The 24,701-nt window shown below is 42.8% G+C and overlaps 1 protein-coding gene across 3 annotated transcripts in view; it reads right to left on the bottom strand.

The window, feature by feature from the left end:
- CLNK (cytokine dependent hematopoietic cell linker) overlaps positions 1–24,701 on the bottom strand; it is a 217,716-nt gene that overhangs the window by 137,043 nt on the left and 55,972 nt on the right. For all 3 annotated transcript variants that reach the window (XM_084798064.1, XM_084798063.1, XM_084798065.1), the window contains exon 2: positions 12,673–12,725. In XM_084798064.1, coding sequence (XP_084654190.1) covers positions 12,673–12,683 — 11 coding nt within the window. In that variant the 5' untranslated portion in view covers positions 12,684–12,725. The remainder of the gene's footprint in view (positions 1–12,672; positions 12,726–24,701) is intronic.

Raw genomic sequence — 24,701 nt, 5'->3', positions numbered from 1 at the left:
TAATGCAGCTATGGAGCTGTATAAGCAACCTCAATAAGCTCATTGGTTCACTGAGTTAGACTTGGATGGAGTCATTTCTTTGAACTTTGGTGCCTTATTGCTGGGTGATAGATATTTGTGGGCTCAGGGATCATTTGGGATGGTTTCCTGCCCCACCATCTGAGGTTTAAAGACAAAGAACTGCCATGGCTGGTTAGAAGCATGGTGATTTCTGGCCTGGGGGTGGGGCATGCATCTCTGAAATGCCTGGAAGGTCATAAGATCATTTTCTAGTCGGAAGTTTTTTGGTAAAGAACAAAGGCAGCCTACTGTCACCTCATTTAACGGTTACTCAAATGGGGATATTAGTCTCCTGAACAGGAAAACATTCCTCAGAAAAACCTGCAATTCCAGAGATTTTAGAAATACTATAAATTCCTGCTTAACATGTAGGTAGGCACAATGGTCTCACTGCCACTGGCCACTCTCACCCTTTGAGGGTATGCTCTGCTCCACAACTGTCCCACAGTAGTCTCTTTGGCCATTGTCCATTCTCATCTTTTGAGGTAGAGCTCTCACTCCTGAGAGTTCTTCCCTTTACTCTAAAGTAAACCTTGTCGTTCACACTACACTCTGCCTTATCTGAATTCTTTTAGTGGTGATCACAAGGCCTAGGGAGCTGAGGGGAGTCCAGAGTCCCATCCTGGTGATACTATATGAGACAAAAAGATACTTCTTTATATCTGCCCAGGAAAGCTCTTGCAATAGTCAGTCCATAGAAAAACCATGTGACCCGCTGTGCTTTCTTAGCACTCTGGATATCCCTAGTGGACGTCTTTATATACTGCTTGCACACTAGTGGTAGTTCATTTACTGTCAGTCTCATCTAGAATGAATGATTCCCCCATCCTCAAGTTGTATGAACTCAAAACTGAGTTTTAACATCTAACAGCATAGGCCTTGTGTGAGTGGTCATTACAATGGCTAAAATAAACAGGCTATCTGCTCTGAGCATTGAGTTCTGTCAAACATAGTACGCTAAAGTAGTAGCTCAAGGTCATTCATTCATTGATTCATTGATGCGTTTGTTAGTTTGGTCAGTAGTTCGGACATGTGTTTGTTTGTTTATTTTAGCTTTTGGTTATCAACTGGTTGGATTCCTTTTGGGTTCATCGGTGCCAGTCTATTGAGACGGTAGACCAGGATGAATGCTAAAGGTGGCTTGTTGACTCTCATGCCTGATGCCTGGTGCCCTTGTTTCATGGGGCTTCTCTGTATGGCTGGGGATCTCATGGCACAGTGATTATAGTACACAATTTGGTAGTTGCAGACTCCCTAGATGGAAAGTAGAGGTGTATGGATATTTAAATGAAATCCCTGAGCCTGTCCCCGATGTCTTTCATCACATTTTGTTGATTAACTATCACACGATCATGCCATTTATAAGACAGAGGGAAGAAGACTTGTCTCTGGAGGGTTTGAGTTCAGGTTACATGACAGAAAAGCAAGTGAGTGGAAAGATTGTTGTGGTATTTAGAAAACCTCATCTACAGAATGCACCCTCTGTGCTGGCCATAGTGCAAAAACACATTGTACGTGCCAAGCCATTTAACACCTTGACAATGCTTTGAGATAGCTACCATTGCTATGGTTTTTATTTAATAGCAAAAACAGCACTAGAGAGACAAAATAAGTGTCTAAAGTGTCGCAGCTGGTAAGCAGCAGAGATAACACTGCCATCAGATTGTTCTGGAGTTTGAACTCTTAATCACAGAAGTCTTTAGTTGCTCCACTGTGACAACTAAGCAAATGTTTGACTTTAATATCTGCTTTCATGGATTAGCTCAGCAGAATTCCTTTTATGCTTGCAAAATCTCAGGAAAAAAATATTTTTTTTTCCTCTTAAAAAAACGGATAGAGAAGCATGAAAAGCAACCATGCAGAACCGAGTAGGAGGCGCTCAGGCTCAGCAGCACACCACTTAGCACGTGACTGTGTCTCCTTTGTTCTTTGTTAAGGTCTTTCTTAACCAGAAAGTTCGAAGCACCTAGACCTCAGACCTCAGGCCTCAGAACCCCCTTTTTACTTCCCAATCGGTGTGTTTTCTAGGATGTCTGTGTTGACATTGGTTTCTCACCTTAGACATGCAAAACTCAACTCTTTTACCACTTAGATCTCAGTTGAACAGGACCAATTCTTTCTTTGGAGTCAACTTTCCTACATCTTACCTGCAGGAGACAGCTGGGATAAAACAAGGTATAGACTGCTGACCAGCCTTCATTGAGACCCTGACATAAACCCAAGATTTCAGCAAATGTATATGTTTAAATATTATGCAACAAATATTAAGTTAAGTAGTTATATCCTGAACATTATGAACTGTCAGTGTGATCCAGCTTCCCACTGACCTACCTCATTAGAGTCTCAGAAAGGCTTTTGCTTCCTCCCTGATTCCCACTAATAACATATAGTGTCTTACTATTTTGGCCTTGCTCAATTAATTTTCCCAGATTTGATCATGAGTTGTACTATTTTCTGGTAAAAGAAGCCATATTAAATATGGTGCCCTAATTTCTTTCTCTGTTGCTGTGACGAAATACCGGACAAAAGCAACTTAAGGGAGAAAAGGGTTTGTTTTAGCTCACAGCTCAGGGCAGTGTCCATCAGGGTGGGAAGTCAAAGTAGCAGGAGCCTGGAACATCTGCTCATATTTCATCCCCAACCACGAAGCAGAGAGAGAGATGAATACTGGTGCTCACTCCCCCATCTCCTTTATTATAAAGTCCAGGATCCCAAGTCCAAGGAATGGTGCTGCCCACTTATAAGTTGGTCTTCTTATTTCAATTAACCTAATCAACACAAGGCATCATGGGAATGCCCAGAGGTTAAGTCATCCCCCACAGGTGTGTCTGGAGGCTCACAGGTGTGTCTCAGAGGTAATTCCAGATCTTGTCCAGTTGATAATTAACACTAACTGTCACACATGGGCTGTCTAGACAACAGATGATTGTTTAGTTTAAAAATGTGACTTCAGTAACATTGGGAAATATTTGTAATACAAAGGAGGCTGGGGAGATGGCTCAGCAGTTAAGAGCGTTTGTTCTTCTATAGGATCTGAGTTTTGTTCCTCATACCCACATCAGGCAACTCACAAAGAGAAAACAAACTGTGAAAGGAAACACTCAGTAATATTCACCGCTTGTGATGGCCTCAGCTAGTGGTTTTTATCGTTGGTATTTGTTTATGTATATGTTTTTGTGTTTTATAATGTTCCATAATGCATATAGATTACTTATGTGGTGATAACTGTGGTTGTTAATTATTACCTTGACCTGTCTTGCTAAGAAATGTCTGGATGGTTATTAAAGAGCAGTCTTAAGGGAAGACCCACACTGGACATAAACAGTACAATCTCATGGGCTGGACCCTGGTTATAATTAAATTGGAAAAATGAGGAAAACTACCAACAGTCATTCTCTCTCTCTGATTCATGTCCAGAGGTGCACAAGCCCTGCCACACTACCTGATGGTCTGCCTTGCCTCAGGATCAAAGCAATGATCCATGCTGTTCTGAACTGAATCGTTTGGACCCATCAGTAAAACCAAAGCCTTCATCTTTCTCTTTAAAAAAAAATTAATTCATTTATTCACTTTACATCCTGACCATAGCCCCTTACCTCTTCTCTTCCCAGTCCTACTCTCTCTTTCTTTTCACCCTTCCCCCTCTTCTGCTCCTCAAGAGAGGGGAGCCTCCCCCATCCCCCCTCATCCCCTGACAACAACCCACCCCAGCACATGAAGTCACATCAAAACTGAGAGCATCCTCTTCCCCTGTGCCTGGGCAAGGCAGCCCTGCCAGGGGGGAGTGATCAAAATGCAGGCAACAGAGTCCACATCAGAGACAGCCCTGGCTCCCTTACTAGGGACCCACAAAAGCTGTGAGTCTCAGCGTGTCTCAGCGTCTGTTTCAATCTGATGCTGGGTGGAGCTTTCCATAGGACAGCTACGCTAGGCTCTGGTTTGCGTTCAAGTCTTAAATTATTCCTTTCCAGGCATGTCCTCTTAATGAAAAGTATGGCGCTCGAGGGTCAGTTGGTTTCTAATTACTTCTAGGGACCTAGGAGGGCAGCCATCCTGACTGCCCAGCTGCACATAGGACTCTGATCTCTGGCCAGAACAATAAACTTAAATATTAAAATATACCATAGCCCTCTTTATTCCATGTGACACTTTAAAAAGTTATAACCCAGAAAAGTCAAAACTTCCAGGCAGTCCTCCTGGAGACTAAGTTTGTTCAGCGGGAAGTTCATTCAGTTATAGTGAGACGAGTCTGTCAGTTCCTTCCCCATATAGTTTGCTGTCAGAGGTGAGGAAGGCTGCCCTGAAAGCATCATTTCCCATCATGGGCCATCTTCATTTTTCTCGGGACCGATCTTACCTGCTGCTCCTGCAACAGCATCTCTGGCCATGTCTGCAACCTCTGGAAAACTCTCTCTGTGGATCTCAGCTGTGCTCCTTGCACAGCTTGCAATTTTTTAATTACCAGTGCACCACACCCCCCGAGCCCTAGCATGGCAGCTTCCTCGGCATCAGGATGGGTCGAGCTGGCCCGAGAGTTGGTTCCTAATTACTTCTGGGAAACTAGGAGGGCAGCCATCCCGACTGCTCAGCTGGGTGTAGGATTCTGATCTCAGGGTGCCAAAATCACTCCTCCTCATTTCCCCGGGATTCTGTAGGGTTTACACTTATTAATTCCTGCAAATCAAAATGAAGCTGCTCTCTGAGGCAGAACACAGTGGCTGTTCACACATGTTATGAAGGAAAATAATGACCTGGAGTTTACATGGAGTTTCATTTTATCATTCCCACAGAAGAGGGAAATAACTATTGAGCATTTCTGGGGTGCCAGACACTATGATGAGCTTCTCTGAGAGGGACTTTATAAGCATCTCTATTTTGGAGTTGAGTAAATTTTGTCACACAAAGGTTGTTAAGAATATGTATTCCTCTAACAAGCAAAGCTGTCATTCAATTTGGTGACATGTCTCTGACAAGAAATACATGAAGAATTTGGTCTTAATCATTGCAGATAATCATTGGAAACAGCTTAACATGGTACATGATTGTGGAGTCTTAGTTACTTTTCAATTGCCATGGCAAAACACCATGACCAAAGAAACTTATAAAAGAAAGTGTTTAGTTAGAGGCTCACTGTTTCAGGGGGTTAGAATCCATGACCACCATGGTGGGGAGCATGGCAGCAGGCAGGCAGGCAGGCAGGCACGGCACTGGATTAGTAGCTGAGAACTCACACCTCACCCACATGTGTGAGGTAGAGATGGCTAACTGAAAATGGCATTTGTTTTTAAAACCTCAAAGCCCCCTCCCCACCCCCTGCCTGGTGACACACATCCTCCAACAAGGCCAAAGGGCTCTACTGACTTGTGACCAACTATTCAAATACAGAAGCCTGTGGGTACCATTTTCATTCAAACTACCACGTGGATTTTGGAGTCAGATATGTGTTGCTTTAACACAGGGCTCTAGATTTGGAAACATTGTAGCCCTAATGGAAATCTTGTGTGGTGACCTGGGAAGGGGATTTGAATGCAGAGCATCCTAGAGCACTGCCTGGGTCCCAGGATGAGTGATGAGCACAGTTCCTGGCATGCAAAGGTGGCCAACGACCTTTGTATTCTCTTTAGCCTTTCACTGCCATGGTTAGACACTGAGTTAAGTGAGAAAATGAGCTAGGGGAGTATCATTTTGATTAGCAAGATGCAAAGGGCTTATGACTAGGTACCCAAACATGGGGTTGCCTTTGTCAATGCCAGCAGGCAGGAATGTTCATGACACTTCCTACCTAGCCATCTTAGAAGGTAGTGAGCTCTTTCCCCAAGAATATTTGGACTGAGTTTTAAGTGTGTCTCACAGCGATGTTGCTGAGGGGGTGGCACTCCCATTCCATTCCTCTTAGATTGCCCCCTTCTCTCTCTCTCTCATTCTTATTTTATTGTTTTGTTTAAATTACCACTACGACTTTCCAAAACAAGCAAACATGAAAGATAAACTCCCTCATGCAAAGAAAGAAGCACTAAGTTATCAAATGATGTGTACCTGTGTTCCCATGGAACCATAGGCTGGAGCATTGAATTGTGCCACATATGGCAGACACAGAAAACTGACAGCTGGGCAACGTCCACCAGCCCATTCTCATATTCCCAGAGTCCAGTTTAATCCTGGTGATAAAACTGCCACATAAGGCTCTGTAGGTAGCTCTTTACCTATGCAAGACCGAGGGAGACGTAAAATAACTCACTGAAATATGGGCCTACCACTCTTCACCAAGGTTCTTGCTGCTGGGAATTTAGAATATTGTGAATGAAAAACCATATGGCCTGTGTGCTATGTGCTCTAAAACGTGCTCATTGATATCTGGGGCAACTCCTGGTTATTCTGCAGTGAGACACATGGATAGAGTTGCAAAGTGGAGTTTGCTGGTCAGACTTTGCTGAAAAATAAGCTATGAATGTCTCTCAGTATTTCCAGATCTTACTTTGAAAATGTAAGGAGGACATCAGCCAACTGATTTGAGTAGCAGTCTTACCCCAGTGTGATTTAGAGAAAAGTTTAATCACACATCCCAATGCTCATAATAAAATAAGAGTTTTTGAACAGGTTACTGGAAATGATACAGGGTCTTAAACATCGACAGATTCATAAAATTGATTTCAGAAGTCAGTAGCAGAATAGTGGATAAGCATGAGTGTAGGGGTACTTGGAGATTTTCCATTTAAAAAAATTTACTTTTGGATATTTTTCTTAAATTTCCATCAATACTAGGATGATTTTAATGTCAGACGAACCCAATTTATTTTTGTGTCTTTTAGCACATTTCACTGTAGGCACTGGGGCTGCCTACAGTTCCAGCATGCCCCAGGCTAGGACACATGATCATGTCCTCTGCTTGGGGCTCCAGAGGGTCCCAGCCAGGGCATAACTCTTTGGAAAGGGCCTGGAAGGTATCACCCAAGTGACTTTGTCTGCTCCAAGACACATGGAACTATAGCACCAAGGTTTTGAGGTCTGTCCATTAACAAGGATGAGGGAACACAAGAAAGCAAAGGCTCCTTTTGTCAGCTCTGATGTGTTACAGGCAGCAAGCAGGCACATGTAGTCACCTCTGAAAGCACCGTCGTGCTAGAAAAGGGCTGAGGGGGCTTCATGCAGTTGGATGGATCTCTAGGGAAGCCATCAGTGTGCTGCATGGAAAGCCATAAAGCATGGGTGAGGTGAGCAAATGCTTTTGATAGACTGATGGAATTGTGTAGAAAGATGTGGCAGAGACTTGTACGGCATATCTGTACCTAAGTGCAGTGTGTACGTGCGTGTACTGGTGCAATACCCAGGAAGGTAAAATATACTTACCTGTGTGTGTGGATACTGTCTACTTCTCTACCACCCTTCATTTGTAGTAATCAATCAATTAATGAATTCGTTCATTATAAAAGTCCCTAATGGGAAATCCCATAATGATTTAACTGTTTGTGAAAGAAAAAGTATCGGTTCAGGACTGCCAAGACCGAGTTCTCAGACCAAGTTCTCAGCACAAAAAAGGTTTATTTGTCCCAGAGGGACAGAAAGCAGGGACAAGGAACAAAGACAGGAGAGAGAGGAAGATAGAGAAGAAGAGGACAAAAGAGAGGAGAGAAGAGGCAGGGGAGAGGGGTAAGGAGCATTTATCCTAAAATGGGACAAAGGACTGCCTCTGGGTAGACCAGACAGACCCAGAGGCAAAGGGCAGTTTATAAAGGGAAAGGGGAACCCCGTGTTAGGATGAGGTGTTTGATTTTAATTGGACATGTTAATTACATGAGCCAAAGGGGGCTTTTGATTGCTGTACTTTTTTTTTTTGTATGTAAAAACAAAGAATGTTTATTCTGCAGAAACAGCCTACACACGGGGGCCAACCATATATACAAAACTGTGGTGACCCGGAGGGAAGAGCCTGAAGGCTCTTTTATTTATTTATTTTTTTGTTTTTTTTTTGTTTATTTTATTTTATTAATTTATTCAGATTATGAATCAATTGTTACTCCTATCACTTGTATTCTACCGTTCCTCCCTCCCTCCTGCTTTTACCCTATTCCCCTCCCCTAGTTCTATGACCGAGGGGGAACCTCCTCCCCCACTATATGGCCATAGGCTATCAAGTCTCATCTTGGTAGCCTGCTTATTCTTTCTTTGAGTGTCATCAGGCTTCCCCAGGAAGAGGGGGTGCTCAAATATGGGGCACCAGAGTTCATGTCAGAGTCAGTCCCCGCTCTCCACGTAACTGTGGAGAATGTCCTGTCCATTGGGTAGATCAGAGTAGGGGTTCAATGTTTACTACTTGTATTGTCTTTGATTAGCGCAATAGTTTGGATTGCTGTACTTTTATACTTTGATAGCTGGACCTTGGTAGTCACACTCGGAAGGAGGAAGTGGCCAAATAAGGGAATGGACCTTGGAGGCTAGCTTTAGGAATATAATTCAGTGGGTTTTAGCAAGGCAGAGGGGGTGGGGGAAGGGCAAGACCTGCCAGAGTCAAGCTGTCCAGAGTCCCTTCAGTTTGTGTTCCTCAAAACCACAGGTTAAAATCTACGTAAAGGATGGGACTGTAAGGAGGTGATCAGGTCACAGTGGCAAAGTTCCCAAGTACCACTTTTGCCTCCACAAGAGAAGCCCCAGAACACTCTTCCTGTCCTTTTTCCCACATAAGAACACAGCAAAGAGATTGCAGCTATGGGCCAGGAAGAAGATGCCTTACTGGAGACCAACCCTGCTTGTACCTTGAACTGTGGCTGTCCAGGCTGCAGAACTGTGAGTAACATGCTTCGGTTGTTTATGAGTCAACCAGCTAAGACATTTCCTTGTAGCAACCCAAGCTGGCAAACACACAGAGGAAGGACTTGAGTCCTGGTTGCAAAGGTCATTTGAAATTCAGGTATAGAATTGTAATGAATTTCAGGTTGAGGGATCATGATTTCAAACGTGCATTGGTGTTCTAGTTTTCCTGGCCTGCAGAAAGACGTGGAGACTGTTTCCTGGAAGTTGCCTCAGAATTCTAATGTCCCTCGGGGTTACAATATGCCACCTGGAGTTAACTAGGTTAGTGATTAAGGAAGTGGTGCCTCCTACCCGTCCCCCTACCCTGTAGGGATGGGGCACAGAGAGGCACCCAGAGCAGCACTCTGTGTGAGAGTCAAGGTTCTGCACTTCAAGCTGCACTCCTAGAGAAGCTATCTTTCTTCTCTGATTATATCTTGGTGACAACTACAGTTACCCAGAAATGAGGCTGGGAACTGTGGACTAGTCTAGCACTCCTGGAGCCTTTAAAAGCTCAGAATCTGATTCAGGGTGCTTAGCCTGGAGCTTGGGATTTTGGATTTCTTATAGGCTCCAGGGTAACAGCAGCGCTGATTCAGTCTGTGGTTAGAGTGACACAATACCACAGATCAGGAACCATTGGTCAGGAAACCCTGGACAGTGGGTCGGGAAACCCCGGGCTGTGAGACCAGAAGAGAGAATACAGAGTTAGCTTAGCTTTCATTTATGGAGAACTGTTATGCATGTCTTCATGTCATGTGTGTGTGTGTGTGTCTGTGTGTGTGTGTGTGTCTGTGTGTGTCTGTGTGTGTTCTTTAGTGTTCTCTTTCTGTCTTAGGCCTGACCGGCAGCCACTCTGTATCGACTAGCTGATCTGAGCATGCAGAAGAGAAAAGAGTAAAGAGAAGTTTGCATTGATGTAGATACATATACTCTGAGTTTTGGCAATGTAGCAAAGCGGGTTCTGACTGCTGAGGTGTAGGACAAGGAAACAGGTAAGTGGGTGGCTCCAAATTAACTCATCCCCAGAGAATGCCAGTGCATATGAGGGGATGGAAATGACCTTCCAGGTAGCTTCATATGGAAGGGTGCTTTAAGTCAGAAATCATTAAGATACACTTTAGAAAGTATTTTTAAAAGCCATTCCCAAGATGATAGGCATCCGACTAAAACCAAACTACCAAAATCCTTCTTGAGAGGGGTGAGCTCTCCTCTCAATAAAGGAGGCATCATCATAGGATGGAATGAGAGATCAAGGGGAAAAACATCTCAAATACTGGTGAGGTGGGAACTCAACAAGTTTCCTCAGGAATGGCCAATGAAATTCCACATTGCTCCCCACAGAGGATGTGGGTCTGAGAATAAAGCCTGCTCTGCTATGGGCTGGCCAGTGGTTCTGAAATACATTCTCATTTGGGTTCCTGGTACTTGTGAGTGTGCCCTTATTTGGAGAAAGGGTCCTTGCAGATGTAACTGAAGATTGTGATATGAAATAATTATGGATTTACTCTAGGGAAATCTTTAAATTAAATGGCAGTGTCTTTATAGAGATGGAGGGAGATTTGAGACAAGTATGTCACTAGATGTCATAGGATGCTATTAGAAAAGGATGGGATCAGAGGGATACAACTACAAGCCAAGGGATGCTGGGAGTCAACGGAAGTTGGGGGTAGCAGAGAGGACTTTCCCCTAGGGCCTGCAGAGCCAACATCACTCTGCCAACACCTCCTTTTGAATTTAGACCATTCCAAAGCATGAAAGAATGAATTTCTACTGTCTTAAGCCCCTACTAATTGGGACAGTTCGTTATGACAGCCCCTGGGCACCTGTTTTTTGGTTTATTCCTTCACCACAAACCTCTAATGCACATGCCATATGTGAAATTGCACTTCTCTACATTTATCCTAGATCACAGTTTGGGCTTCGAGAACTCATCCCATTTAGGCAAAGCCACAGATGACAGCAGCACTGCCTCTCTCCCAACCCTGGCCTTCCTGTGCCCTTGTAGTGAACTGGACTTCCACTACTGCATCCTGTGTTTTTTTCCAGGCAAAGACTGGCCATGAGAACTGAAGTTCAGCGACACTAAGGATGTTATAAGTATGCATGCTCTGTGGTCACAGAGAGCAAAGGTGGCTGAGACCCTCTGATTTGAATTGTGGTCCAGGTGACAAGCCCATCTGCAGGCTGTATGCCAGGGAGTCCCCCTGCTCATTCCTCTGTGGTGAGAATAAGGATGGGCTCCAGAAGCTGGATGCAGTGGCGCAAGTCAGTAATCCCAGCACTCAGGGAGGCAAAGGCAGGAGGATCACAGGGTTCAAGGCTAGCCTGGACTACAAAGGACAGAGAAAGCCTGTCTCAAAAAAAAAATAGAGAGGATCTAGGTCCTACATCCAGTGTTCCAGAGGTTAGGCTGCCCAGCACTGACCCCCATGGCAGTCTGTGGATTATAGCCACAACCTGCTCTAACCTAGCACCCATTTTCCAGATGGAACTATTTGCTGATTGCCACCAAGTGCTCCTCTGGGATCTCAGAGCCACTGAGAGCCAAATTGTTCTCCCTACTCTAGGCCATGTCTGGCATTCCAGAAGGCTCTGTAATTTCTCAGCCATCCACAGAGTTGGGTAACTCCCCCAACATCATGCACCTGTGAAGTGATGGAGCACAGGGTTGAAAGACACACAGCTGAGCTGACCTTAACACATTTTCTCTGGTCTTATCAACATGCTTCACAGTTTATACCAGACCATGATGCCATGTAACCAAGCCAAAAAAGTAGGTAAGGCCAATACATATCTAAATAAGTAGAGTTCAGAGTTGGTACCCGTATCTGTCATTTTTCACATCTCTGTGACAACATATTTGAAACAACTAAAGGGAGGAAAAAATCCACCCTGCTTGTGGCTTCATATATAGCAGCCATCACAGTGGATAAGATGACATGTCAGACTCCACACCTACTTTTTACCACCTCCCAGTATGTGTGGGATCCATTAGGAAGTTGATCCATTCAGTAGGCTGGATCCCTCAGGCTCTAGCTGTCTCTAGAGACTGCGTCACAGACATGGCCAACGGTGTGCTTCGCGAATTCCTTTGCATTTCTTAATCTAACCAGATTGATGGCTCAAATTAAGCATCACGGCATATCAAATTTTCGCTCATCGAATTATTATAGATATTCCTTAAGCATTTAAGACTGCTGCTTCACCCCCCTATATTCACAGACACGAGCTATGGTTGAGTTTTTCTGTACACATTTGGTTATTGTAAACCAATTACATCCCTTAATCCAGCTTTGCATATGAAGAAAGCAGAGTTCTAGGTTTTATTCTGTGGGAATCACTGGGTGCTTATTTATACCAAACACAGGCTGTGAGTGACTTTTGATGTTTCTGCAGGAGTGTCTGGGATCTCAGTCCTGTTCTACTTGCACACCTATGCTGGACCAGAACAAGTGTCCTTTGCACAAAAATGCTGCTACTGGATACCCAAGCACACAGCAACCCCTGTCTCCTAGGAAATCTCCTTCCAACTGAGGCATGATGGGCACTACCATTGATGCATCATACATGCTGTGGCTTCCGTTTTCTCTAGAACAGAAGTTCTCAACCAGTGGGACACAACCGGTTTTGGGGGTTGCATATCAGATGTTTACATTAGTATTCATGACCATAGGGAAATTACAGTTATGAAGTAGCAAAAAAAATTATGGTTGGGTCATCATAATACAAGGAATTGTGGTAGAGGGTAGGGGCATTAGGAGGGCTGAGAACCATTGCTTTAGAAGATACAAGTTGAAGCTTAAAGGGCTGCCTGGTACTTACCCGTTGTTCATGGTCCCTGGCAACTGGCAAATGAGAGGGATCTTCAACTCAGCCTGTGGAGACAAAAACAAACTGGTTACTGGGCCTTATGCATCCTGTTTCAGTTCTGTTGGAACATGCTACCTCTGCTTCTTTGTAGGATTTGATGCAGGCGCTGGCCTAAAAGAAGAGAGAGGAAGCAAACCAATGTAGGTCAAAAATTGGTTTATTTCTGGCACAGGGTGGGGGAGGGACTCCCCCTCCCCGGACATGCTGTCCTCCTTCTGTCAGCGTTCATCCCATCTGCCCTGGGGAGCTGAGCAAACACGCACGGAGTCTGCTTTTCCCTCGCGTGCAATTGTACGCTTTCCCTGGGCACCTAGGGAGCATTAGCCCAGGCTTCATTGGCTCTGCTCCGAGGAGTCCATAGGCTTGCTGAAGCAGGCTGGAGATGGGATGCTTTTCATTTCTCTGTGACTTTTCCATAAAATATTTACTGGTAGTTTCATTTGTATACATACCGCTTTGCGTCAGCCACCGCATTTTATTTGAGTCCACTCTTCACCCTCAGAGGAGGGATCATTAACTCCATTTACCATATAAATTAGCAGCAGCAGTGACTCTGGGAGCATGCAGTAAGTGCTTTACATCAACGACCGATGACTGGGCTTAATCTAGTCAAAGACTCTGGGAATTATACAGGATGCTTCCTTGTGTTTTCTGGAGGTCCAGGAAGAAACAGAGTCCTCATATTAGAGAATTTGAGGATAGTGTAATGTGATCTTTTGGAAATTGTGAGCAGGTGGAGTGCAAAAGATGGTGGGGGGTAGTTGGGTATGGAAGGAAGGAGTGCTGTCCTTGTACTGAGAAGGGTGAAGGGAGGGTGACTAGGCTTCAGGGACAGAGTGGAAGGGCAGCTGATGGGTTCACTGAGGCAGCTTCAGGAGGGAGCTGCAGAGGGTGCAATGAAAATAGCCACCTCATGCTCATGCCCTGGGGTCTCCCATTGGCTAAAGTCAGGAAGAATCCAGAACCGAGGCACTATTGGTGATGCCTTCAGACCCCTGGGCCTCCTAGATAAGTGGGACAGGGCAGAGAGTGGATTTCACATCGTGAAAATGAAGCTCCCAGAGATTGAATTATGTGTCCACGCACGTCTATCTACAGCAGGAGCTCACTTCAGAAATTCTGCTTCCAAATGTGTCATCATATTGCAGATCACTATGTCTCACACACCTTAAGTCCACAATGCTGTGTGTCTACCCATCTGGTCATCTATCTACTTGTCCAACCACCAGGGACTGAAGGCTTTGTGCAAATACTGTACCCAGGGAGACCCAACCTCTGCCTGCAAGGTGCTTCCCAAACTAAAGCTAATGCACTTTCTTCACCCTTGTATGGAGATGATACTGGTTTCAAGTGCATCAGAAGAATAGACATATCCAAGACAGAGCACAACAGGTGCCAACTGTGCCATAGGGAAGATGGCTCGTCACACGGTAGCTGAAGCTGGAGCTAGAGCCATGCCTTGTCCAAGAAGTCTGGCTCTTCCAGGCTCAGAGGCAAGAAGATCCTCGGGCCCAAGGTACACGAGCCGTAGACTGCATGGGCTGCTTTGTATAGATGTGGCCAGCACAGAGGTCATGGTGGCATTGCATAGAGGAGAACTCGGGGAGGTCACTCATGAATGGCCAGGACAGTTCATCTCCAAAGGTGCTCTTCATAGTTGATCTCTGCAATCATAGAGTAAAAGCTGCAGAAGAATTGCTGAGGAGCTTGGACTAAGCTCAGGTGCTCTGACACCCTTGCTCCATGCCACACCTCTTCTCTTGTATCTCAGGTCTGTCACTGACAGCGAGGGAAGGAGGGGCTGTGGTGAGGCTTTTGTTCAGGTCTGGCTCTTCGGACAGGGCAGCGCGTCTTGTTCATGGTCCCCTCTAGAAATCACCTCCTCCAGGATGCTCAGGATTAAAACCACACCAGTGACACACACATATATGTGCCAGGCCAAGGAAAGTGTAAGAGCTTGGGATCGTTTAGATGTACAGCCTTGGTGGAAAACTTAGTCGCTTGTCACTTAGAAATGGTGGCGCCATTTCCTTCCTTTTAAGCTGTAGAGTTAAGTGTTAAATAAACTAGTAGGCATGAAGTTCGGATGTACTACTACTGATGCTATAAGATTAGCAAACCACATCAACATCAGCCATGTTATCTTTTGGTATCTAGCTTTGTTAATATCAGTTTGAAGATATTCATACCTAATAGATGTAAATAATATGATTATGGTTAGGTAGGAAAATGGTCTACCTCAAGCATAAGAACTTGCTTATCTCTTTGTTCCTTTGTATATATCTGGTGCTACTGAAATGGAATTAAGCTCTCTACAGAGGACTCCATGTATGCCTGGCTTATAGCCAGCTCTTAGGTACACAGTCTCAAGGCACAGGCCAGTTCTTTCCAAGACTTTAGGCCGCACACTCATGAGGTGGGAAGTTGACTGGTCCTAATTCTGCCATCTGCACTGTAGTGCTGCAAAAAGCATGGGGGTTTGCTTGGTTTGTTTTCATCTGGAGTAAGCAACTGGGCTAAGTCTCTTCTAGCTCAAAGACTACATGAAACAGCTCCCCTTAAAAACTATAATTCATCCAAATTTGATGACAACGGTGTCTTTAAAACGTTAGAGGTCTGTTATTAAATCTCTTGCATCTTATTGTCTTCTCCAATGGAGCTCCCTGTAGAACAGAATCACACTGTCTCTGGGAAATAGCTATCACAGAGGAGGGCAGTGAGGCTGAGGAGAGTTTTTGCTGCTGATACGTAAACCTCATAATTTAGTTGATCTGTCTCATTTGTATTTTAAAATATCAGGGAAAGTTTAAGTCATTCTACCAGCAATTTCTGAGAGATGGGATCAGTATATTGTACAAAGGATGTTTTAAAAATCATTCTTTTAAAAATATATTTTATTTATTTATTCATATTACATCTCAGTGGTTATCCCATCCCTTGTATCCTCCCATTCCTCCCTCCCTCCCATTTTCCCCTTAGTCCCCTCCCCTATGACTGTGACTGAGGGGGACCTCCTCCCCCTGTATATGCTCATAGGGTATCAAGTCTCTTCTTGGTAACAAGCCAACCTCTTTTGTCCCTCTAGAAAGTGAAACTTGGGGTCTGAGCGACCCGCCCCAGAGGAGCCTGAGTCAGTCAAGCAGCAAAGCTTCTGCAAGGCAGACAGAGTACACACTGCAAGGGCACAGCTCTCTGCTCTGCGCAGATTGTCCTGAGCTCTTCTGAGAACACAGTACTCTTATCTGATTTCCTTTTTGTAAAGGATGTGGTAAGCGGTTCAGTTAGAATTGCACATCTACCAGGTTTATGAAGATGGTACAGAGTAGAAAGAACATGTACTGCTGCGAAGAGAACCGAGTGAACGGTGTTGCTATTCATACTATTCAAACCCTATGTACATCACAGTGACTCACTGAGTTTGTTTAATCATCTTTATTTGATACAAAGATAAACTGACATGCACATGTGTTAAGGTTTGTCAGGGTGCACACATACCTGGTATTTGAAACTCATTTGGTTCCCATACCATGGCTATGCTTTGGCATGGATATTTGCTTGTTTGGAGCCTTAGCTTACTTTTTGGTAACATGGTCGTTGTACACCAATGATTGCTTAAGGTGTTTGTGAAGATGACCGAAGATGTCTGTGACACAAGTCAAGTGTGCAAGTGTTGTTTCTTCTTTCTTGTATCTAACACTAGGAATACCATGAAAGCATCAGAGTTGCTCTGAACACAGATCCAAGTGAAGACAGACAACCAGGAGGACTTAGATAAAATAAAGAAAAACAGAGTGGAAAAGGGGACACAGGAAGACTCAGAGGATGTCTACATCCCAGTAGATCTGCAAAACACCAAGAACTTAAACCTGAAGATGAATTAAATGCCTTTTGCTGCTTTCAGGGTTGAGTTTCCAGAAACATGGAGTCCATACCCCGTGCATAGACACTAGCTCTATAATCATGAGTTCTCTGTCAGCTCTTTGGATATATATGGTCTTTGGATATATATGTATGGTGCCCTGAAAAGTTTCCTCAGACTGTCTGGGCAGTGGTTTATGTTTGATGGTAGTCTAAATGCTCCAGATATTTTAAGGAAGATTTGTATACTTGGAATGTTATGGCCATAGACTACTTCAGATGTTCTAATGGGAAGCTTAACTACAATTCAGTGAATAGCTATGAATCCAAACTTATACGAGCAGCACAAATGGGTTGAAAAATAAATCGAGGATACCAAGCTTTGTGTGTAGTGAAGGGGGTGGGCCTGGGAGAAATTTGGAGAAGGAATTTGATCAAAATACATTGCATAAAACTTTCAAAGAGCTAAGAAGCATAAAAGAAGGGAATACAAAGTAAAGCCACACACATTCAAAATGTTAAAAGTTTATGATTTTGATTGGAACATACTCATTGTTGCATGTGGCCTGGGGCCTTGTAGGTTGGACACACCTGAAAGTCTAAATCCAAGGGGCCAGAATCTGATCATCATTTGCTTTGGATGAGAAATCTATGATTTCATTTTCAGTGGTAGAGTCTCTTCAGCTTTCTTTTCTCCAGTATGTCTCTGACATCTGTTGAGAACAAAGTGTCTACTCTTTCTACCCTTAATAACACAGCACTTGAAGCCTTAGTATGGCAGTAAGACAAAGAAGAAACAAACAAATGGAGACACAAAAGTGCAGATACAGGAAGCAGTGGAATTATGATTATTTGTAGATGACATCATCCTGTACGTATGGGACTCCGAAGACTCCACCAGAAAACTCTGAGAACTGATAAACAGGCTACAGAACCAACATAAAAAATTTAGTAGCTTTCTTATATACTAGTAGAAACATGTTTAAGAAAGGAACCAGGAAAACAATTCCATTTCTAATAGCTTAAGAGTTATCTAGAAATAAACCTAACCAAAGAAGTGAAAGACCTTCCTGATGAAGATTTTGAAATACTGGAGAAAGAAATTGAAGACAATAGAAGTTCCCATGCTCAAAGGTCAGGAGGCTTAATATTTTGAAGATGGCCATATTACCAAATATGAGCTACAGATTCCATGCAATCCCCACCAGTGTTCCGATGGTATTTAGAAGAAAAGAAGAACAGCCCTGACATTGATAAGTAAGTAAAAAGACTACAAATAACCTATGGAATTCTGAGCAAAGCAACAAAGCTGGGTAACATATTGTTCTATTTTGCTTTTTTTTTCTTACTGTGCTAAAGAACAGCCTAAAACAAACTTGGGGAGGAAAAGCTTCATTGGTTCACAAGTTACAGTTTTCCATTGAGAGAAGTCAGGGAGGAACCTGGAGGCAAGACCTGAAGCAGAGACCATGGAAGGGCCTTTATCTACATGGATTGCTCATCTTGTTTCCTTATACCACCCAGGACCACCTACCCAGGCCCTCTCACATCAATTACCAATCAAGAAAATGCCCCACAGATATGCCTACAGGCCAATTTGATGGTAACATTTTCTCAACTGAGGTTACCTCTTTCACTATATACTCATATACTATATCCCTCATATACTATATATTACATATTTAATAATATATTATATCATAATGTCATATAGTGCAATTTATAATATAACAGATATATATTTAATAAACTATATTGTAATTATATAGGATATATAATTGACATATACCATATATAATCATAATATAATATATTAAATATATTAATATCACAAGATATAGTATTTACAATATGATATATTAAGTATAATATATTAAATGTAATATATAATGTGATAATCATTATAATATAATTACATATAACCTATTATGCAATATGCATGTATGAGAGTAGAAGCAAGACTATGTGAGAATACGGCTTTTGTGTACATGGCTCCCTTCCTTGCCTTCAAGGCAGGATAAAGGTCATGACAACAAAGATGCTTAGTCTGGCTCACTTCTGAGAGCAAAGAGAAGCCTGACTTTATGACCAGTTAGGACAGCCAATTTTACAGGTTTGGATATGACAGTTCCTGCAATCATATTTCATTAGCTCATTACATACTCATGCTGTGGGTTAAAACCCATTTTAGAAACATAAGAGATTTGATCAATATAAACCATTAGTAGGTTCTAAACGTGAAACACATGTAGCATCTCCAGGGTGTGCTATTAACAACACCATGTCTGCTTCTGTGCTTGAAGCCTGCCTGGTGTCTCAGAGAATGGGTTAGAAAGCAAGGACTTGTTGTATAAATGGATGGGATTTTGATGTGGATCTTAATCCAGAAATAATTAATACCCTTATGGTATCATAAGAAGTTTGAACAATTGAAGATATATAGCCTAACAAAATCGCATTTCCTTGTCATCCTTGAGAAGTATCGCTGTCCCAAGGGAATGTGCCAGTGCCACTAAGCAGATAGAGAGACACATTTTTATCACAGTTCTTCTACACTTTTCTTGGCCAAAATTAATATTTCATGAAGGGAAAACATGCTTTACAGCACATAATTTTTTGCTTTCATATATTTCTCATTTATTCCCAGAATTTAAAGTTTATGAAAATATGAACCTCTGCTTCTTTGAAAGTTTAAGAAACATCATTTTAATGACAATGTACCTGATCAGATATAGGAAATTGCCAAAAGCAAACCTCAAGTTGCTAAGACAATGTGAGCATCGGTGGGAAAGCTGTGCATTGCGAACTGGGTCAAGGCTGAAGCATAAGGTCTGTGTAAAATACCTATGAGAGCTGTCTGATTCCCTCTCTACAAATGGTATGCATATTTGAAGAAAGAGGAGAGAGAGAGAGAGAGAGAGAGAGAGAGAGAGAGAGAGAGAGAGAGAGACAGAAAAAGAGACAGAGAGAGACAGAGAGACCCATACATGCAACTTTGAGTAAACATATTGAAACTAGGATTTCTCAGAGGTAGTCACTTATTCATTTGCCCACAGTTCAGAATCCTGCTTAATCTTCTATTTTCATGTCAAAAATTAAGAAGTCATGATGTAGAGATGCTCATACATAGAGACGAATGCTTGCTTGCTGACTGGATTTTTAATTCTAACCCTGGCTAGGGTACTCAGCTAAATTTAATTAATTATAACATTGTATTTGATTGGATTCCTAGTGAGTGGAGGTATTAGAAGTCAAATGGGTTATTATTATGGATTGTTTTGAGGAGTTGAGGAGAATTCTTTTTGTCTAGTTTTTCTGCTCTTAAGCATGAGTATTTTAAAACATGATTTTGCAAGTGTCTTGGTGATAAGTCACTTCCCTTAAGCATCTTGAGTGAACATGAGAGGACATCTATTTGTTCTTTTAGAACACGTTTGAAAAGGCCTCTAACACACTGATGTAATCTATAGTTACTGAATTTGCTACTCTTAAGCCATCTTGATTTCAAAATCCATTTCCATTTTCTCTTCTGTTGTCTGATTCAGTACGAAAAGTCCCTACAGCAATGATCACTTCTTCCATTTTGTTGTGTAATAAACACACTCCTTTGTTTTTTCCTCTTCTCATTTACTTAATTTGCACTATCATCCACCTTTTTTCTGTTATTCCTTCTTTTAACATTTTCATATTCTATTCTCATCAAACTTCTGCTTGCTTATGTTATTTAAGTTACTTTACTGTTCAGGAGAACTAAACTGTATCAAGCACACAAGTACACACACCTTTAAAAATCTGTCTGTCTGTGTATCTATATATCTATCCATCTATTATCTCATATCTATCTACCTATGTATCATCTATTTATTTTCCATATATCATCTGTTAAACTTCTATCAATCTCTTTTCTCTACAGTATCTCTTTCTACCCATCTATTAATTAGCTATTTATTTATCTAATCTATCATTTTATGCTTTTTAATCTACCATCTATCAATAAATTTGCTTATCTATTTGCTGTCTACCATCTGAGTGTCTATTTCTCATCTATCTCTACAATCTATCCATCCAATCAACTGTCAATCACGTATCTATCACTTTCACTTTCTTGGTAGATTATGGCACAGTACACTTGCTACAGTCCACATGCATCTCAATGAGGTGGTCCTTTATTTTTGTTTCAATATTTATCTCTATCCCACCTTATTTTTATTAGGCTCTCATAAATGATGCCAGAATCCTACCAATTGAAATTAAAACTACTAAGCCTACATTAATTGGGAATGTCTCCAGCTGTGATTTATTTTTATATTAATTCACTAATAAGTTTACTTGGTGATATTAAAGGCATTTTGGTGGCAGGGGGCGGGGTGGGGGGTGGGCGGGAGAAAAGAAACTAAGATGCAAGGATTACTCCTTGTACTCAGTAGTTTTCAGGTTGGGTACGGGAAGGAGATACCACCCCAGCGATAGCTAACTGTCAAAGGGGAATGTCCTGCCACTAAAAAAAAAAAAGTCATTTGGTAAGCACTTGCTGTCTGCTAGTAGTTTTCCTGCATCATTGTTTCACAAGAAAAAGCTGAAAGAAACTTGCATGAAACTTGAAATCCAAAGAAGGACGAAAGGGTGGGGTAACCGAATCATTAGTGGACTAGGAACAATGCAGCTTGTAATAATGATAGATGACAACAACAGCGCCATTTGCAGCATACCAGAACTGCATATGAGACCTTCTATTTAAGTAAGATTCCATTGTACGGCAGCAATCTAAATGACCCAGATTTTGCAGAGCTGAGCAACTCTGTCATTTTCCTTTTCAGTGAGAGCCCTCTGGAGCCATATCTGCCTTGTATACAAGCTGCATAGTGTGGGTGCAGGAGGAGCTCAGCCCTTCATCTGTGACTTAAAGCGCATCTGAAACTCAACTTTGGAATTCAGTTTCCTGAAGAATGATCAGCCATTTCTTTATCCCTTATTCTTTACTCAGGTTCACCCACCTAACAAGATGTAGGGAAATTTTTAAGTCTGGGCATGCTGAATTCTACAACTTGAGTCTCAGTTTCTTTAACAAGAAAAATAAGGACACGAGTGCTTCCCCTTCTTGGCTAATGGGGTTACACTAGAAACTAAGTAAGAGCCTGGAAGACAGAATAATTCCCACGATGCCTTTCTCTGGCCTATGAGCACGTGTGTAAGCAAATGCCAGAAGAAGAGGTTAACTATCCCACTCTATCACTTTCCATTTTCTTCCTTTCAGACAGGGTCTCCAATGAACCCGGAGTTGTGCTGTCAGCCTACAAGCCCCGGAGATCTTTCTAGCTCTGATTCTACAGCGCTCTGACTCAGGCGTGCCTGTCCATGCTCAGCTTTTTTGCTTTTTATGCAGGTGCAGGGATCAAAACTCAGGTCCTCATCCTTTCACAGCAAGTATTGTTCCCTGCTGAGCCACCTCTCCAGCCCCATGACTGGGCTTTAGCTCCTTGTGTGAGCATAGTCAATGGTAACTAGTGACACACATCTCTGTATCGGTGTGGTGAAGGATTCTGATGTTCCTTGACTTTGGCAAGGAAACCATTCTAAAGAAAATCATACGCTGTGCACCCAGTTTTTAAAAATTTTTTTCCAGAGGGTCAGTACATCTGAGGAATTTTAAGACATCACCGCATCTTTGACAGATGAATGATAAAAATAAATGTGAATATGATGAGATTAGCTTTTTATAGCAATCACCTTAAAATAGTGCCCCGCAGAGGCTTGGGCTCCACTGAAGTCTATAGAATTTCTTTAGGTCAAAATTCTGAACAAGAGAAACAGGGTTACCTAGAAGAGCAGTTCTCAACCTTCCTAATGCTGCCGCCCTTTGACACAGTCCCTCACCTTGTGATGACCCCCAACCATAAGCTTATTTTTGCTGCTGCTTTGTAACTGTAATTTTGTTACTGTTATAATTTGTAACATGAATATCTGTATTTTCCAATGGTCTTAGGCAACTCCCCAGGAAAGGGATCTTGGTCCCTTTAAAGGGGTCGTGGCCCACAGCTTGAGAACCACTGATCTGTATATCAAATAAATCAGTTGACAGCAATATCTACTATTATTCTTTCTGTGTTAATGATCACTAGCCACTGGGAATGGGTTTTTAAATATAGCATTTTTGTTTCTCACTACAAAACCAAAAGGCATGCACAAGAAAATACACTGTATACAGGACAAATTTAGGTCTCAAGAGGTTAAATAACAGGCCTAAAATCTCACTCCCGAGAAGGAAGGGTCTGCATTGAAATCTAGGCATTGCTTTCCCCGAAGGTGTGTGGGTAGGGGATGGGGAACGGAGACAGAGAGAGTGAGCTGGAGGATGGGGTGGGGAGATGTTCTGCGGGGAGAACTCAGAGCTGGAGTTCATCAGGAGATCCAAGCCCTGTTTATAAGCGAGGGGGACCTTTAACACCCGTGGCCTCGAAGCATCTGCTAGTCGTTGTGGGACAGATGGCTCCCAGTGCCTGTCGGGGCACCATCCCATCAGTGCCTCAGCAAACCCTCTCTTGCGATGTCAGTTTTGATTCTGTGCCTACCTAGTGACCCCTGAGCAGTAACACGGTTTCCTGTAAGGATGGCTTCCGGGAACACACACGCTAACAGTCTGAGGAACTACAGCTCAGCCTGTGTGAACATCACAAGCTGCAGCGCCAGGTCGGGATGCTGGCTTGAGCTCCATCAGTGATGAGTGTCCTGGGAGAAGTGAGCCTCTGGCTTTCAGAGCTGATGAAAAGGTGCCAGTTACTAGAGTATTCATGGCAGTCTACCCTGTCAGAGATGGTTGAAAGTAAATTCATCAGGGAAGGTACCATTCTCAAACAGTAGTGAAATTTCACCTTTATGCTAAGCTCAGCTCACAAGACATCCAAACACAGTGAAATATCACCTCTTGTGTTCACGTGTTTGGGAAGCAAAATTCTGATCATTACCAATAACATTTAAAATGTGTACCTTGCAAATACTAGTTGCATACATCTAAGAGTTCTTTACAATTAAAAGTGTGTGTGTGTGTGTGTGTGTGTGTGTGTGTGTGTGTGTGTAGCACCTTCACCCACTGAACATCCTCTTAGACTCTATATCTGGGAATTAGAAAAGCCATTGTTTAGTTTGACAAGAAGTGATGATAAGGACCCATGGCCTCAAAGATGGGGAGAGAATGATTTTTTTCCCTTGGAGATATATACATTACACCATAGATATGGTAAATAATGTGTTGTGTGGTTCACAGTCACAGAAAAAGCGAAAAATCGGGGAGGTTGTCATTATTCCACATTCTTTTATTTTAAGTGTTCTGTCTCCTCCCCTCTTCTCTTTTCTCCTCTCCTCTCTTCTCCTCTCTCTCCTATCCTTCTCTTCTCTCTCTCTCTCTCTCTCTCTCTCTCTCTCTCTCTCTCCCCCTCTCCTCTCTTCCACTCCCCCCTTGTGTGTGTGTGTGTGTGTGTGTGCAGACGTTAGAGGCTGCCTTTATATGTCTTCCTCAATTTTTATTCACACTATTTTCTGAGATGAGGTCTCTCACTGGCTCAGGAGCTTCCGGGTTCAGGTAGGTTAGCAGCTCACAAGTCTCACGGATCCTCCTGTCTCTGCCAGGCCAGCGCTACAATCGCATACATGCTCTGCCACATCTGGCTTGTCTCCAGCTGTCACACGGTTGCTGGAGCAAACACAAAGTAAGCCACCTCTCCAGCCCGTGCATATTGTATTCATGAGTAACAGTGTTGCCTTTTTACCATACCTGTATGTGCAACTGGATTTTTGTCAATTTTAAATTAAAAGTAAAAATGACTATAACTTAGGATATGGCCAGCCTGGCTTCAGAACTAGGTACAAGGCAGGAGCTTAGGACCTGGGTGTCATTTCTGACTCTTGTGAAATGGACAGTACTTGGAGCATCTCAGATTCTTGATGTTTTCTTGACTGAAGTGAGAAAAGTGCACCCAATAAACTGTGAGGACCAGGGACTAAGTGGGCATTGTCTCATGAACAGGCTCCTCCCACATGACCATCCAAATCTATGGTAGTTAGAAGACATGATTCCTGTTAACCAGAACAGGGCTGGGGATTTGGTCAGTTGGGAGAGAACTTGCCTC

This window comes from Acomys minous, assembly GCF_964271855.1.
Source record: "Acomys minous genome assembly, chromosome: 10".
Taxonomy (NCBI): Eukaryota; Metazoa; Chordata; class Mammalia; order Rodentia; family Muridae; genus Acomys; species Acomys minous.
The sequence above is the reverse complement of the archived record's forward strand: the minus strand, read 5'-3'. Positions and strand labels throughout refer to the sequence as shown.